At 33.8% G+C, this 12,533-nt stretch overlaps 1 protein-coding gene across 12 annotated transcripts; it reads left to right on the top strand.

Annotated features, from left to right (window-relative positions):
- Positions 1–274: 274 nt before the first annotated feature.
- On the top strand, positions 275–6,461 carry LOC110024069. 12 transcript variants are annotated; one of them, XR_002293966.1, is made up of 4 exons: positions 275–656; positions 754–978; positions 1,137–1,334; positions 5,635–6,461. XR_002293966.1 is itself a non-coding variant. In XM_020723808.1 (4 exons), the coding sequence occupies exons 3-4, from the start codon at positions 1,215–1,217 to the stop codon at positions 6,216–6,218; spliced, it is 726 nt and encodes a 241-aa protein (XP_020579467.1). In that variant the 5' UTR covers positions 275–656; positions 754–978; positions 1,137–1,214; the 3' UTR covers positions 6,219–6,457. The 12 variants fall into 12 exon arrangements, 6 of the variants coding, with proteins under 6 accessions (XP_020579467.1, XP_020579464.1, XP_020579463.1 ...); XR_002293967.1 differs by having other exon boundaries at positions 1,137–1,298; positions 5,635–6,460; XR_002293965.1 differs by having other exon boundaries at positions 1,137–1,329; positions 5,620–6,460.
- Positions 6,462–12,533: the final 6,072 nt, after the last annotated feature.

Below are 12,533 nucleotides of genomic sequence, written 5' to 3'. Positions count from 1 at the left end.
AAAGAGGTGCAAAGGCCCTAAATCAAAGAAAGACACCGGTTGAAGATCGAAGCCGAAGGTGCTAGAGTTTTAACCAATAAAAAGATAAAAAGAAACGAGAAACCCAAAATACTCAGCGGCAGAGCTATCTAGAAAATCTCTGCTAGTTAGTTCTTTATTGCCCCAATGTTTGCTATTTGTTTCTTCCTTAAATTTTAAAAATTTGAATTAAATAGAAAATGTTATTATTTATATATATTTATATACATGACGGTAGACTGCAGTCCATCACGACACTTTTCTAATCAAAGTTTTCAGCTTCCGAAAATCACGTGCTTCAAAATACGCGGCCAAGAACTCGCGGCGTGGGCGCTCTCCCTCCCTGTAAAAATATTTTCTCTCGTTCGGCCATAGAATTCGTCACTCGTTGTCAATTAGGCTGTGAATTCCATTCGCCCGATATAGAATTCGCGGACCATTTGCGCGCCTTCACGTACGAGATGACTTGTATTCTCCCGCTTTAGTCGCTGTCGCCGGTGGAGCTTGATCTTCTTCCTTCCATATGGTAGGTACCTTAAATCCGAAGCTTTCACGTGCTCTCTGTTCTCTGGATCTCGTCAAAAGTTGTTACCTTTTTTACTTAGGATGACTCGTCTCACAGGTTGCTACTTGGCCCGGTAAGTAACCTAAGTGCCGACTGTTCTCGACATAATTTGAAGTCTGTTGAATGTGGAGAAAAACGTCATAGTACAATGAATTCTTTACTGGTTGCAGATGAAATGCGCTTGGACTAGTGCTGTGGAGAACTCGTTATGGAAGATTCTGCATTCACTCGAGGCAGTGATAATGCTGTTCTCTCCGAAAAATTTCTCACATCCACCAACCAAAATTGTGGGGAGAAAGAGATTACTCCAGTTCCCTTTGGAAATTTTATTAATGAGTCTTGTACGAAAGCTGAGAATGGGTGCCATGGTCCTTGTAGATCAACTTACCCATTAGGTATATTTTTCCAGAGCCTGCTTTCTTTCTGTATTGATTTTGTTAACTTGACTATTCAGAACCTTCTCTCCATTTTTCTGAACTTAAAGCAGAAATTCTTCGCATTTTGTTGTCATATTGTATGTGCATAATAAACATTCTTAAAACTTGAAGGACAGATCACCTGCTTGGCGCTCTCTGGATCTAAGCCGGACCCGTGTGTGCCTCTGCGGCAGGCGTTGGACTTCGGTGGATTTATGTTGTTGCAGCTAGTTAAGCTCCATAAATCTCAACAATCATCCACTTGGAGACTTGATTGCACCCGACACTTCTCCAGATCTGTAACTCCATCTGTACTATCTTTTTAGTTGTGTATGGTAGTGTGACTTATACTTTTGATCTCAACCTTCCTGAACTTTAAATGAAGCAAAACATAGTTTTAATTTCTTAATAATCACCACCTTAGTTAATATATCTGCAGGATTCTTAGCTGGGTCTATTTTCTCCAAGAATAACTGCTCTTTTTTTTATAAGAGTAGAAATATAATGATACCCCAGCTGAATATGCTTTGTTCTGAAATGAAAAATGACATTCTTTGCAAGATGAATAACACTTATACTACTACTATAAAGCTTTTCAATCTCCTGCTTCTTGCTCAGTTTGGTCATAAAGCTGTGCAGTCAAACCATCTCCTCACTAGGCTCAGTTATAGCAATGCATTCAACTTCTATAGTTGAAAGTGCAACAATCTTCCAGCCTAGAAAATCCAACATACTCTTTTATTTAGTGAAGATATTACTTATTACACTTTTGTCAAAATAACTCACAGTTGTGTTTCTTTTGCTATTAAGCACAACACAACTCTGACAGTTGTTATCTTCATTAAAGGAGAAAAGATCTTTGTATTTCACTTCCTCTTTCTGCTAAAATCTCTTCACTCGTGCCTTGCCATGCAGTGTCTGTTACCATATGACTTCTTTTTCAGCATATAAACCCACTTATTGTGTAGTGCTCTTTTTCATCCGGTGATATCACCAAATCCCATGTTTGATTTGACCTTAATCACTGCATCTCGTCATCTTTGAGAAACTCTCACCCCTTAGAATCTTCAACTTGAGTGATCTCCTTATAGCACTCTAGTTCATCACTATATGTTAGCAATAAATAATATAAATAAGGAGAATAATTATGTACCAGTCTTATCACTCCGCTGTACTGCATGACTTTAGCAACACACGATTAAGAAATTTTTTGTACTTGATCTGATTAAACACTTTTTCTTTCTTCATCTTCATGATCATTAATATCTTTTATCTCAATATAATTTGATTCTTCAGAAGTAATTGACGGGCAATTTTGAGTTCTGCTTTTATTCTTGTACATCTTGTTTCATCTAAAGTGGCATCCCTATTTATGATTAACTTCTAATATGATAGTCCCAGAGTTTGTGCTTAAATTTATTTGGTCATAGACAATGAAAGTGCATTTGACAGATTTTAATTCAAGTTTATTATCGAACTCTGTATCAACATGAACATAGGTAGAATAATCAAATACCTTCATATAAGATAAATTTACTTTTTTTTTACTTTAGGCTTGTTCAGGTAAGCCTTCATTCAAATGTGCTGACGGACCTCAATTGATTAGATAAACAACAATGTTCATTGCTTCTGCCTAGAATTGTTTTGGCAAGCCTGCATGCAAACGCTTAATGATGTTTTTATTCATGCGCTCAGCTACACTTTCTATTATGGTGCCTTTAGATCAATAACCTCATGCCTGGTCCCCTCTGATGCACAATAACATCTGAACCTTTGATAACGATATTTGTCTTCATCATTTAATCTTCTGCCTCATTTTTTACCCCGGCCTTCCACTTCTTAAATGCCTCAACTACATCAAATTTTTATTTTAAGAAGTGAACTTATATTATTATGGGTGTGATTGTCAACGATAGTGACAAAATAATGAGATCGATTGAACTGAAGTAGGATTTCATACATCAAAATGCACTAACTCTAGCTTCTTTTGCTTTTGGAGAAAAAAATTTTCTATGCTTTTCAAATATGCAATTTTCATAGAAATCTAAATCTACAGAATTTAATCATTTAAGTTTGTTCTTAGAAAGTGGTGACTTCAAACTTTTCTCATTTATATTTCCAAGCTAGCGGTGCCGAAGTCCCTCATCAACTTTGATTTAAGTCATATCAGTAGATTTTGTCATCTCATTTAACCGGTAAAAAGCGCATTCAATCTTTCCTTGAGCCATCACCATTGCCCTTGTTCACATTTCACGAATCACCTGTGAAAGCAGTCATGTACTTTAACTTTTGTCAGCTGGCTTACCGAGATAAGATTTCTCTTCATATTTGGAGCATGTCTAACTTCACTGAGCTTCCAGACTATTTCATTGGCTCATTTGATCGCATCATTGCCTTTCTTAGGATAATACATGTCGTTTTATCTCCCAAATAAATCATTTCTAAATCATTTTGAGTGTAGTTTTTAAACTTATCTTTATTGGGGTATGCATGAAAAGAAACATCTGAATCTGTTATCTAATATTTAGTACTGACTAAGAATAAAACCAGGGATTCACATTGAATTTTGTTTGTGGAGAGATTTGTAGAATGATTCGTATCTTGGCTTCTATCACTAACCTTCTTTGGAGCTTTGCAGTTCTTTTTGAGATGACATTTCTTGTTGCACTTTCAATATTCACTTCTGCCATTTCCTCTTCCTTACATGGACTTTCCTCTTTTGGACTTGGACTTTCCTCTTTTCGACATGAATCCGTCTCTGCCTATGATCATGTCCAGATTCCATCGTCTATTTTCAACATTCAACAAGAAGCTTGAAGATTCACCACTCGTTGCCTTTTTCTGTGAATCTCTTCATTCAACACTAACGACACGATGTCATCAAAGTTCAACTTCATATTACCAGAAGGGTTTCTCAAAGTTCGACAATGAAGATATAATTAAAAGTGCATTGACATCATCATTAAACTTGATGCTCACAAACACAACTATCTTATCACAGTTTTGAAACTATTCAAATATTTAGCCACCGAACTCTCTTACATCATCTTCATGTTGAATAATTTCTTCATCAGAAAAATCTTACATGACGTTGAAGGTTTCTCATACATTCTTGTTAGTTCCATCATGAGATCTATTGTAGTTTTTTTTCATTCACTATGTTGAAAACATATGAGGAAAGTGAAAGATGGATTAAACTTAGGATTGTTCGATCAATCACTTCCTATTCTTTTGGAGTCAATCACTTCAGGCTTTTTGATGTTTCCTTCTAGTGGCACATTTAGCTTCTTCAATACAACAAAACTTCCACATGCATTTTCTATAAGCAAAATTCGATCCATTAAACTTCTCCACCTTGTATCTTTCTTTGTCGGCCATTGCTCTCACTCGAATCAAAGATCTTTGGAAAAGAAACCTCGCTCAACTAGGGATTTGATCAATTAACAATCGATACCACACCGCAAAAAAATATACTGATTCTAGAGATCTAGAATAAAATTTGAATAGAAGGCACAACAAAATACAAAAACAAGACATCTAAGATTTAACGTTCAGAAATACAAGAACTGGAAAAGAACCATGATACCAGACCATACCAAAATTTCACTATGAAAATTAAAGGAAATGCACAAATTTTACACTTTGATCAACTCTACTTTTGGAACTTACAATAACATCAGGATGCTTCTCTCTCAATCACACGAGAGAAATCCCCGCTCTGCACAGAAGCGCTGCCGAGGAATTCCCTTGCAAGAGTCCTTCACGTACAAGGGTTCTTCACACACTTAGCGAGAGAGCCCAACCCTTCGTGAAAATGAAGGATTTAAAAAATCCTTCAACTTGAGAAACCGCCCTAGGCATGGGGATGCCGCGCCCTCTGGGTCCCGGTGCGGGGGCTCTGTGAAGTAGATGCTGGGGTCCGCACTCTCTGGATCCAGGCACGAGGACGTCGTGTCTAGCACTGTGCGCCTCCATGAGGTGCTGGAATGCGCTGCTGCAGGCGCTGGACTTGTAGGATTTCTGCTTTTGAAGCCCATCAAACTCACCAAATCTCAACTAGAATTGTGTCATTAGATTCCATTATTTGCCTCTGGACCTCTACCAACATGTCAACTTGCTTACAATTATTCTAGCTTTCAATTAGTGTTCGGAGTTAGAAAAATTTGTTTGAAAAAGGACTTATATATTGAATTTGTCATTTCGCTGAATTTAGTTAGGAATGAATGTTAGTTTTGAAGACGAAAAACTCCTACAATTTTCATAAAAATTGATGATTTTATTTTACACATGTGAGTGAAAACATAGTCATCATTTTCATTTTCTAAAACGTACTCTTTTTTATCTGCTGGCTACCAATGAGCCTTTAGTTGTGTGGCATTCTGACTAGAACTTGTACAACACGTCTGCAATTCTGATCAAACACCACATACTTTGAACAAACAAATATTTGCTTTGTCATGTTAAATCCTTCAAATATTCCCTGGTATTTGCAATTTCTTCTGTGCGTAAAATTTGATCCGTGTTTGGATTTTTTTATAAAATATGAACGCAATATAACTCCCATAATGACTTGATAGTGTGTTGCTTCTCCAAATCTGAGAAAATCCAACTTTACATCAGCTTGTCTGTCAGCAGAAGCCCTTAGAAGTGTCGAGACTGGAATGTCTGACAGGGTAGTGCAGCCTGCTCCCACAGAAAGAACAACCAACGCAAGCACAGGAAAGATAACAGATTTCTCTAGCTCCAATCATCTGGTAAAAACATGCAGCAGATGGGTTAAGCGTCTCCAGCACAAGGATTCTGAAACTCTTTCTCCCTGCACTAAAAGGTACAAAAAGTGTGATTTTTCTTCCAGCGAAATGCAGAATATGCACAGAAGTAGAATGCAGAACTATTATACAATGAGCCATGATGTCAATAGATGCATGGATGAACACAAAATTGAGAAAACTATGACTTTCTCAGAAATTGGCAGCTCTTCTTTAGGTGAAATAGAAGAGGTTTTACAATCATGGATTAGGAGATGGCGCTGTAATGGTCATCAAATATGCCCAGCTGCATCAATGCCAATCGCACCAGTGGCATTCAACCCATCTGAGAAGTTAGAAGGTAAAAAAATTGCAAGCATTGAAGCAATGGCATTAATGGGAAAGGCAATAAATAAGTGTAGGCCGTGTAGGATTCGGAGACGGGAGGCATCTTTAGAATGGACTTGTTAAGAATGGCATTGTAGTTGTCAAAGAAAAGTTGGTATTTTGCTTTCTGAGTGGTTAATGGCTAGGGAAAGTATCAAACAATGGCAGCTGGGCAAGAAAGGTTGCTGTTTTGAGATCTGGCAGGCAATCAAAGTTGGCAGTTGTGTGATCCAACTTCTTTTGTTTTGAATTTTAAACCTAAAACTTTAAGTTTTGTCTTTTTTTTTTTTGTAAAAAGTGAGAGAGTGGAACTATTCATGGTTATTTTGGACTTTTTAAAATTAATTGCACTATTTATTAACATCTCAAAGTAATAAGGTTGTTCTTACAATTTGTGAAATGTTCTCATGATAAGTTTTACATTCAATTTTCACTCTAAGGAAATGTTAAAGTTGATGATATAATCAAGTTAAATTTGGAGGTTTGAGAGATTAAATTGAATACTTAAAGAAATATGATGCTAATACTCTTGCATCTAAAAATTTTATATATAGTATTGATATTTAACTCCATATTATTCCTTACCAACATTTATGTTTAGGTGCTTGAAGAGAAAAATGGAAAAAATGGGCATTTACATACATAACACACAATTCTTATGTACTGAAATATCTAACACCTGAACTCACATATTTACATGCATAGCACTCTAATCTTTAAAATCACATTAAAAATATCACTGCTATCAACTTTTAAAATGGGAAGTGCCCTTTTTCATAGAGGGGTTTATGACACCAAAATGTTTTGATAAATAGTATACATGTAAATTTTCTAAAAAAAAGTGATAACAAAAAGGCCTTTTGTTGTATTAGATATCTCCTTCATAGGCTCCAACCTATTTCAGTCATGTGAGAAACATGGAAGAGAGAGATGAGGATAAACTTGGAGGATCATTTCGCGCACATGTAATAATTATTTCTCTTATCGATTGGAAGATGTTTTGGGTAAGGCAGATAACTCTGCTTGAAGACCTAGTTGTTGTTTTAATATTTAGGTATAGTTAATATATGCAATCCACTAAAATGTTTTAAAGCTGAAAGGTTTGCAATTACGTTCAACAAATGGAACACAATGTTTAGAAATTATAGTGTACTGATAAGATGAGCTATACACTTTGAAGTTGAGTACACATTGTTTAGAAATAACATGTTGGATATATGTCCTAGTCTTATTATAAATTAAGCCTAGTAGAAGCAAAGGAAAGGACTTCAATTAGAATAAAATTTAGCCCTATTTCGGGTTTTGGACTACAAAAAAATATATGATCAATGAGCTTTGAAATCTACGTATGATATGAGCTAAGATATATAAGAATGTTGTTTAATTATGATGTAAGCCCAATAAGTAAGGACACACCTTATTAGAATGTAAGCCTGATAAGATGAAAAAATCTAGATCTAATTATGATATAAACCAATAGAACTAGAAGGCATGGGTACAATTATGATGTATCCTTGCCACATAAATGGAAAATTGAATATTTTCTACTAAGATATAAACTTAGGGGGCAAAGGATTTTGAATCATATTATAATGGTAATAATCACTATGGTTAAATACGAAATGTTTAGTATGACATAAGCTTTGTGATAACAAGAGATGTAAATCTAACTTTGCTAAAAGTCCAATACAGTTAGAATATAATAAATTATGAGTATTCAAAAGAACAAGGATATTTGGATTGAATTTTTTATTTTCAATTAACTCTAGAAAAATATTTTAAAATTTGGACTTCTCTAAGAAAATAATGTGATGCTGCAAATCATGGTGCACCTAAGGTGAGACCCATTAACACAAGAGATTGACCAAGCTAGAGCCTACAAGCACTAGTGTGAGACATACTATAAGAACCCAATATAAAAGAGTTGTTGACATTCAAATGGTCTATTTATCAGGTGCCAAGTCAAATGATTATTAAAATGAAGGTCGATCAAATTGAAATATTTTTATTGTCATTAATATTTGCATTTATTGTATATTTAATGCAAACACTTAATTGTTTGTTTATGACTTTATTTCATACAGGTCCAAATTCTTACTTATTTATCATTTCTTATGCTTGCATATAAATTAAAGGGAGGGGGAGTGGGGTGGTGAAAGCAAGGGAGTGAGAGTAATATTATATTGACCAAACTTTTCTTTTTTATATTTGGAGTGAAGAGAGGTGCCTTTTGGGAAATAAATATTTTGTATGAGATTCTTAATTTTAGAAGTAAATGAGAGATGATATTTTATGCAAAATTAAAGTTATTCCAAGGTCATTAAAGGTTGCTCACCGGTTTGCCTTAACAAGGGTTTGAGTGAACTTTTGTTCTCCTTATTTTTTCTTACAAAATATCATTACATTATTGCAAATTTTATTCTAAAGTTAGCATTATTTTTATGAATATATTTTTCTATTATATTTCAAAATGAAAATCAAAAGTTTTCCATCCAATTCCTATCCTAAAGTCTAATTGAAGAGTTAATCAAGTAGTTGAATTTTGGACTAAGTTTATAGTCTCTTTCAATTGATTGAGCAATTACATCCAAAATTATTCATATAACTTAATCTCATATTCTTCTACAATATCCCTATTTTATTTGGGAAAATTGTAATCAAAATTCTTGAGAATTAAAGCCCTAAAGTGTAAAAACAAGTAGTTTGTAATTTTTACTTTTCTTATTTTTAGTTATTTATTTTTATATTGAAAAATATTAAAATTCAAGGAAAAACTTTAAAAATTTTCATAGCTTAAAATTAAAGTCTTATTAATATTCTTTGAGAGAAATATTTGAATGTTTGTGTGCTAAGGAACCAAGCACAAGAGTTTTGAAGGTTACCGTAATCACTTGTGACTGAGTATGACAACAAGCAAGCAATAGTATATCACCATGACGTATGAAATATTATCCTACTATGGATCCAATCCTGAAGTGAGTTCTTCAAAACTCAGTGGGGATAGGAACCATTTTTTATCCTATCCTAAAATAATAGAGTTTATTTTAATTTTTTGGTCTCATATATTTAAAGAGACAAACTCCTTTAGTAATTACATCTTAAGAAATAATACTTTTTAAGAAAACTTTAGATTAAAATAGTGACTAATCATATGTGTAGACTACAATATCAGATATTCAAGACTGTTGTTCAGAATTTTAAAGGGGAATGACTCGAGTTTGGAGTAGTTCTTATTGGAGGTTAACAAAAGAAAAATAGGGAGTAACAGATACTGGGAGGCCTAGTGGTAACTTAAGTCAATCCTAAAGTTAGGATTTATAATTTTGAAAGTTAGGAGATTTTTATTTAAGTTGAATAAACTTTGAAAGTTGGACTTATATTCGATAGAAAGAGTCATTTAAAAGCCTATGAGAAGTTAATTCTACAATGGAACTGACAGGATAACCTCAGAACCTATACAAAGGTGAGCCCTACCGTTAAGGTAGAGGCATGAACACAGTATGACTCTCTATGACTTATAACCCTCCTAGTATAGGTTTGCCAGCTAACACCTCTTGTGCTTTAAAATCATGAGGCTAGTCAATGTATTTAAGAGTGATGGGTTATTGTTATTATGATAGATGTATGGAAACTTGTAACTTAATCATATGATTGAGTTATAAGTATATCTATACATATTTTATCATTTAAAACATTAAATTTTATTATTAAATGTAAAATGATGCTAGTTTTGTTGACCAACTAAAAAATGCTAAATTTGATCAATCACAAACGATCGATCAAAAATGCTCATTTGTTATATTTTTTAGTGAGATTTACTGTGTACTGTAGGCAAAATAAATGTAATGCAAGTTCTTATATGGTGCATGTTAGAAGAGTCATTAAGGCTAATAAATATGAAAGTCAGATTCACTTCTTAAAGGAGGTGATTCTCATAGGCCTAATCCCCCTTCTGTGAAATGACTGAAGGTCTAAAGATATGAAGAGAAAGTACAATATGATGCTTTTCATATGTTAATGGCTCACCGTAACTATTAAATTTTTTAATTAATTTTAGTTAAGCTTATTAGTATTAAATGTTTGGCAATGCAATGACTACTGGTGTCAAATGTAAATATTTAATTAAGTTATGAGTTTTGTTATTTTAATTTTAGTTTTAAGTTTTATTTTTTTAAAAAAAATTAAGTTAAAGTTGATGTTAAGTAAAAATTCTCTCATTCAAAGAGCCTAACCTGATACAAGCCTAATTAGACACACAAACATAGAAAGAAACTTAGGAAAAGTTAGATATTTCTAACGTTAAGCAAGCATACAAGAAAAGAAGTTAATCAAGAAAAAATCAATAAAGAAAGTGGGGCAGCTAAACACTGTTAAGCCTAAAAAGAGAAAAAAATGAGATCGTAAAGCATCTGCCCCTCATATAGCCAAGCCTAGACCTATAACCATCTCATTGGTGGCCGATACACCAAAAATATATGCATATTTAGACCTATTTTTTATACTCATTTTTTGTGATATTGCGTTTTAAAGGAAGATATTTTTCATGTTTTATTGTAGGTTGTTGATTTTTAGGACTTGAAGCAAAAATGAAGAAAAAAGGATGGAATTTGAAGTCAAAATGGCATTTTTGAGGAAATACTCAGTGCCGATGGCGCCAGGATAGACGCCAACGGCGCAAACCTACAGAACTGAGGCCAGAATATACTCAGCGCAGACGGTGACAGGAGCAGCGCCAACAGTGCCAAGAGCAGCATTGATGGCGCCATTTGACATAGAGCACGAAATTAATTCATGGGCCCCTGGCGCCGACGGCGCCAATGTCAATGCAAGACCTATTTCTGGAAGATTTGATGAATTTGGATGCTTTTTGAAGAGTTTTTGGATGCACCTATTGGAAAACTGATATTAGGCTCTATTTAGGGCAAAAATTGATCAGGAAACTCCCTCTTACACTCCCCCCAACCACATAGAGTCCATTAGTCATTTATTTCTTTAGAGATTTAAGTTTTTGTGAGTTTAAGTGTGAATTCTTTTCTAAGAGTTGTTAGAGAGGGAGAGAAGTGAGAGGAGGGAGAGAAGTGAGAGAGGGAGAGAAGTGAGAGGTTTCTTCTTCCTACATCTTCTAAGAGAGAAAGAGAGAAAGAGTAAAGAGAGAAAGAGTCTAAGAGAGACTACAAGGGATTTGTTTTGAGAAAGAGTTTCAGATAAGTGTTGTTTGTTTATTATTATTATATGAACTTTTTGTATATATTAAATTTATGTTTTGTTGTATCATTCTCATGAAGTCTCTCATGAAGTCTGAGTAGTTTCCCTTATCTTTCTTTCTACTCTGAGATATGGTGAAATGAAGAGATAATTTGGATGTGCCAATTTTAAAATATAAAAAAAATCGTGATGGTTTTTCAATCTGGCCAATTGACAATTGAAATGTTAAAACGAAATGTTAAAACATGTTGTGAAACATATGACCCGAGAAATGGAGTATGAGTTCTACAACAGAGTGAGAATCACATTTAATTCATGGAGGAGTATTTCGTTCATGGAATTCCATGAAGGACTATTTCGTTCATGGAATTAAGTGCAAATAAATAGGAATTAAGTGCAAATAAATAGAAAAATATATATTATTGGGCGTAGAATTGGAGATTTTAGGGTGACAGACTAAAATCCCCAATTTGGTCTTAGTGTTTAAGAACTAAAGCAAGTGTTAGCCTTCAGGGGAAGTGGGAGCTCTAGAGTGAGAGCCAGTATCCTCCCAGCCTAACCATGAATTTAGGGACTAAACCTGAGATTAGTCAATGATTCTCTATAACACTGAATCAATGTAAAGAATTAAAATTTCTCATATTTCACAATATATATTTAAATCACAATACATATTTAAACCATTTATCTAATCTCATTTTATCAAAAACTCATTGTAGTGGGAAAGATGTTTTTTCATTAGATAACTTCATCACATAAACATAGTTTGGTAGTTCATGTTTAAACTTTGTATTTCAGCTTTTCTGGTAGTTCATAATTTAGTTCTGATAGTACATCTAATATTCCAAATTAGTGATACTAATTTTATTTTAATGCTTTGAATTTCCTAGTTAATTTATCATTTCAAATTTAAACCTTCCTCGTGGGATCGATATTTAGGGCTTAAACAGAAAGTTCTGTATTACTTGATAATGATACGTATACTTGCGTAGAATCCCTACATAAATTGCTTAAATTTTTTATTTATAAAATAACGCATCAAGTTTTTGACACAGTTGAAAATTGGAGTCAACTTTATATATTTTGCACAACTATATCATCGGGATAAAGTTTTTGGCGCAGTTATCGGGGAAGGTAACGATAAATTAAATAGATTTGGTAAATTAAGAAATTTAGCGATAAATATAAAATATA

Source organism: Phalaenopsis equestris, unplaced genomic scaffold (genome assembly GCF_001263595.1).
Source record: "Phalaenopsis equestris unplaced genomic scaffold, ASM126359v1 Scaffold000241, whole genome shotgun sequence".
In the NCBI taxonomy this organism is placed as follows: Eukaryota; Viridiplantae; Streptophyta; class Magnoliopsida; order Asparagales; family Orchidaceae; genus Phalaenopsis; species Phalaenopsis equestris.
The sequence above is the reverse complement of the archived record's forward strand: the minus strand, read 5'-3'. Positions and strand labels throughout refer to the sequence as shown.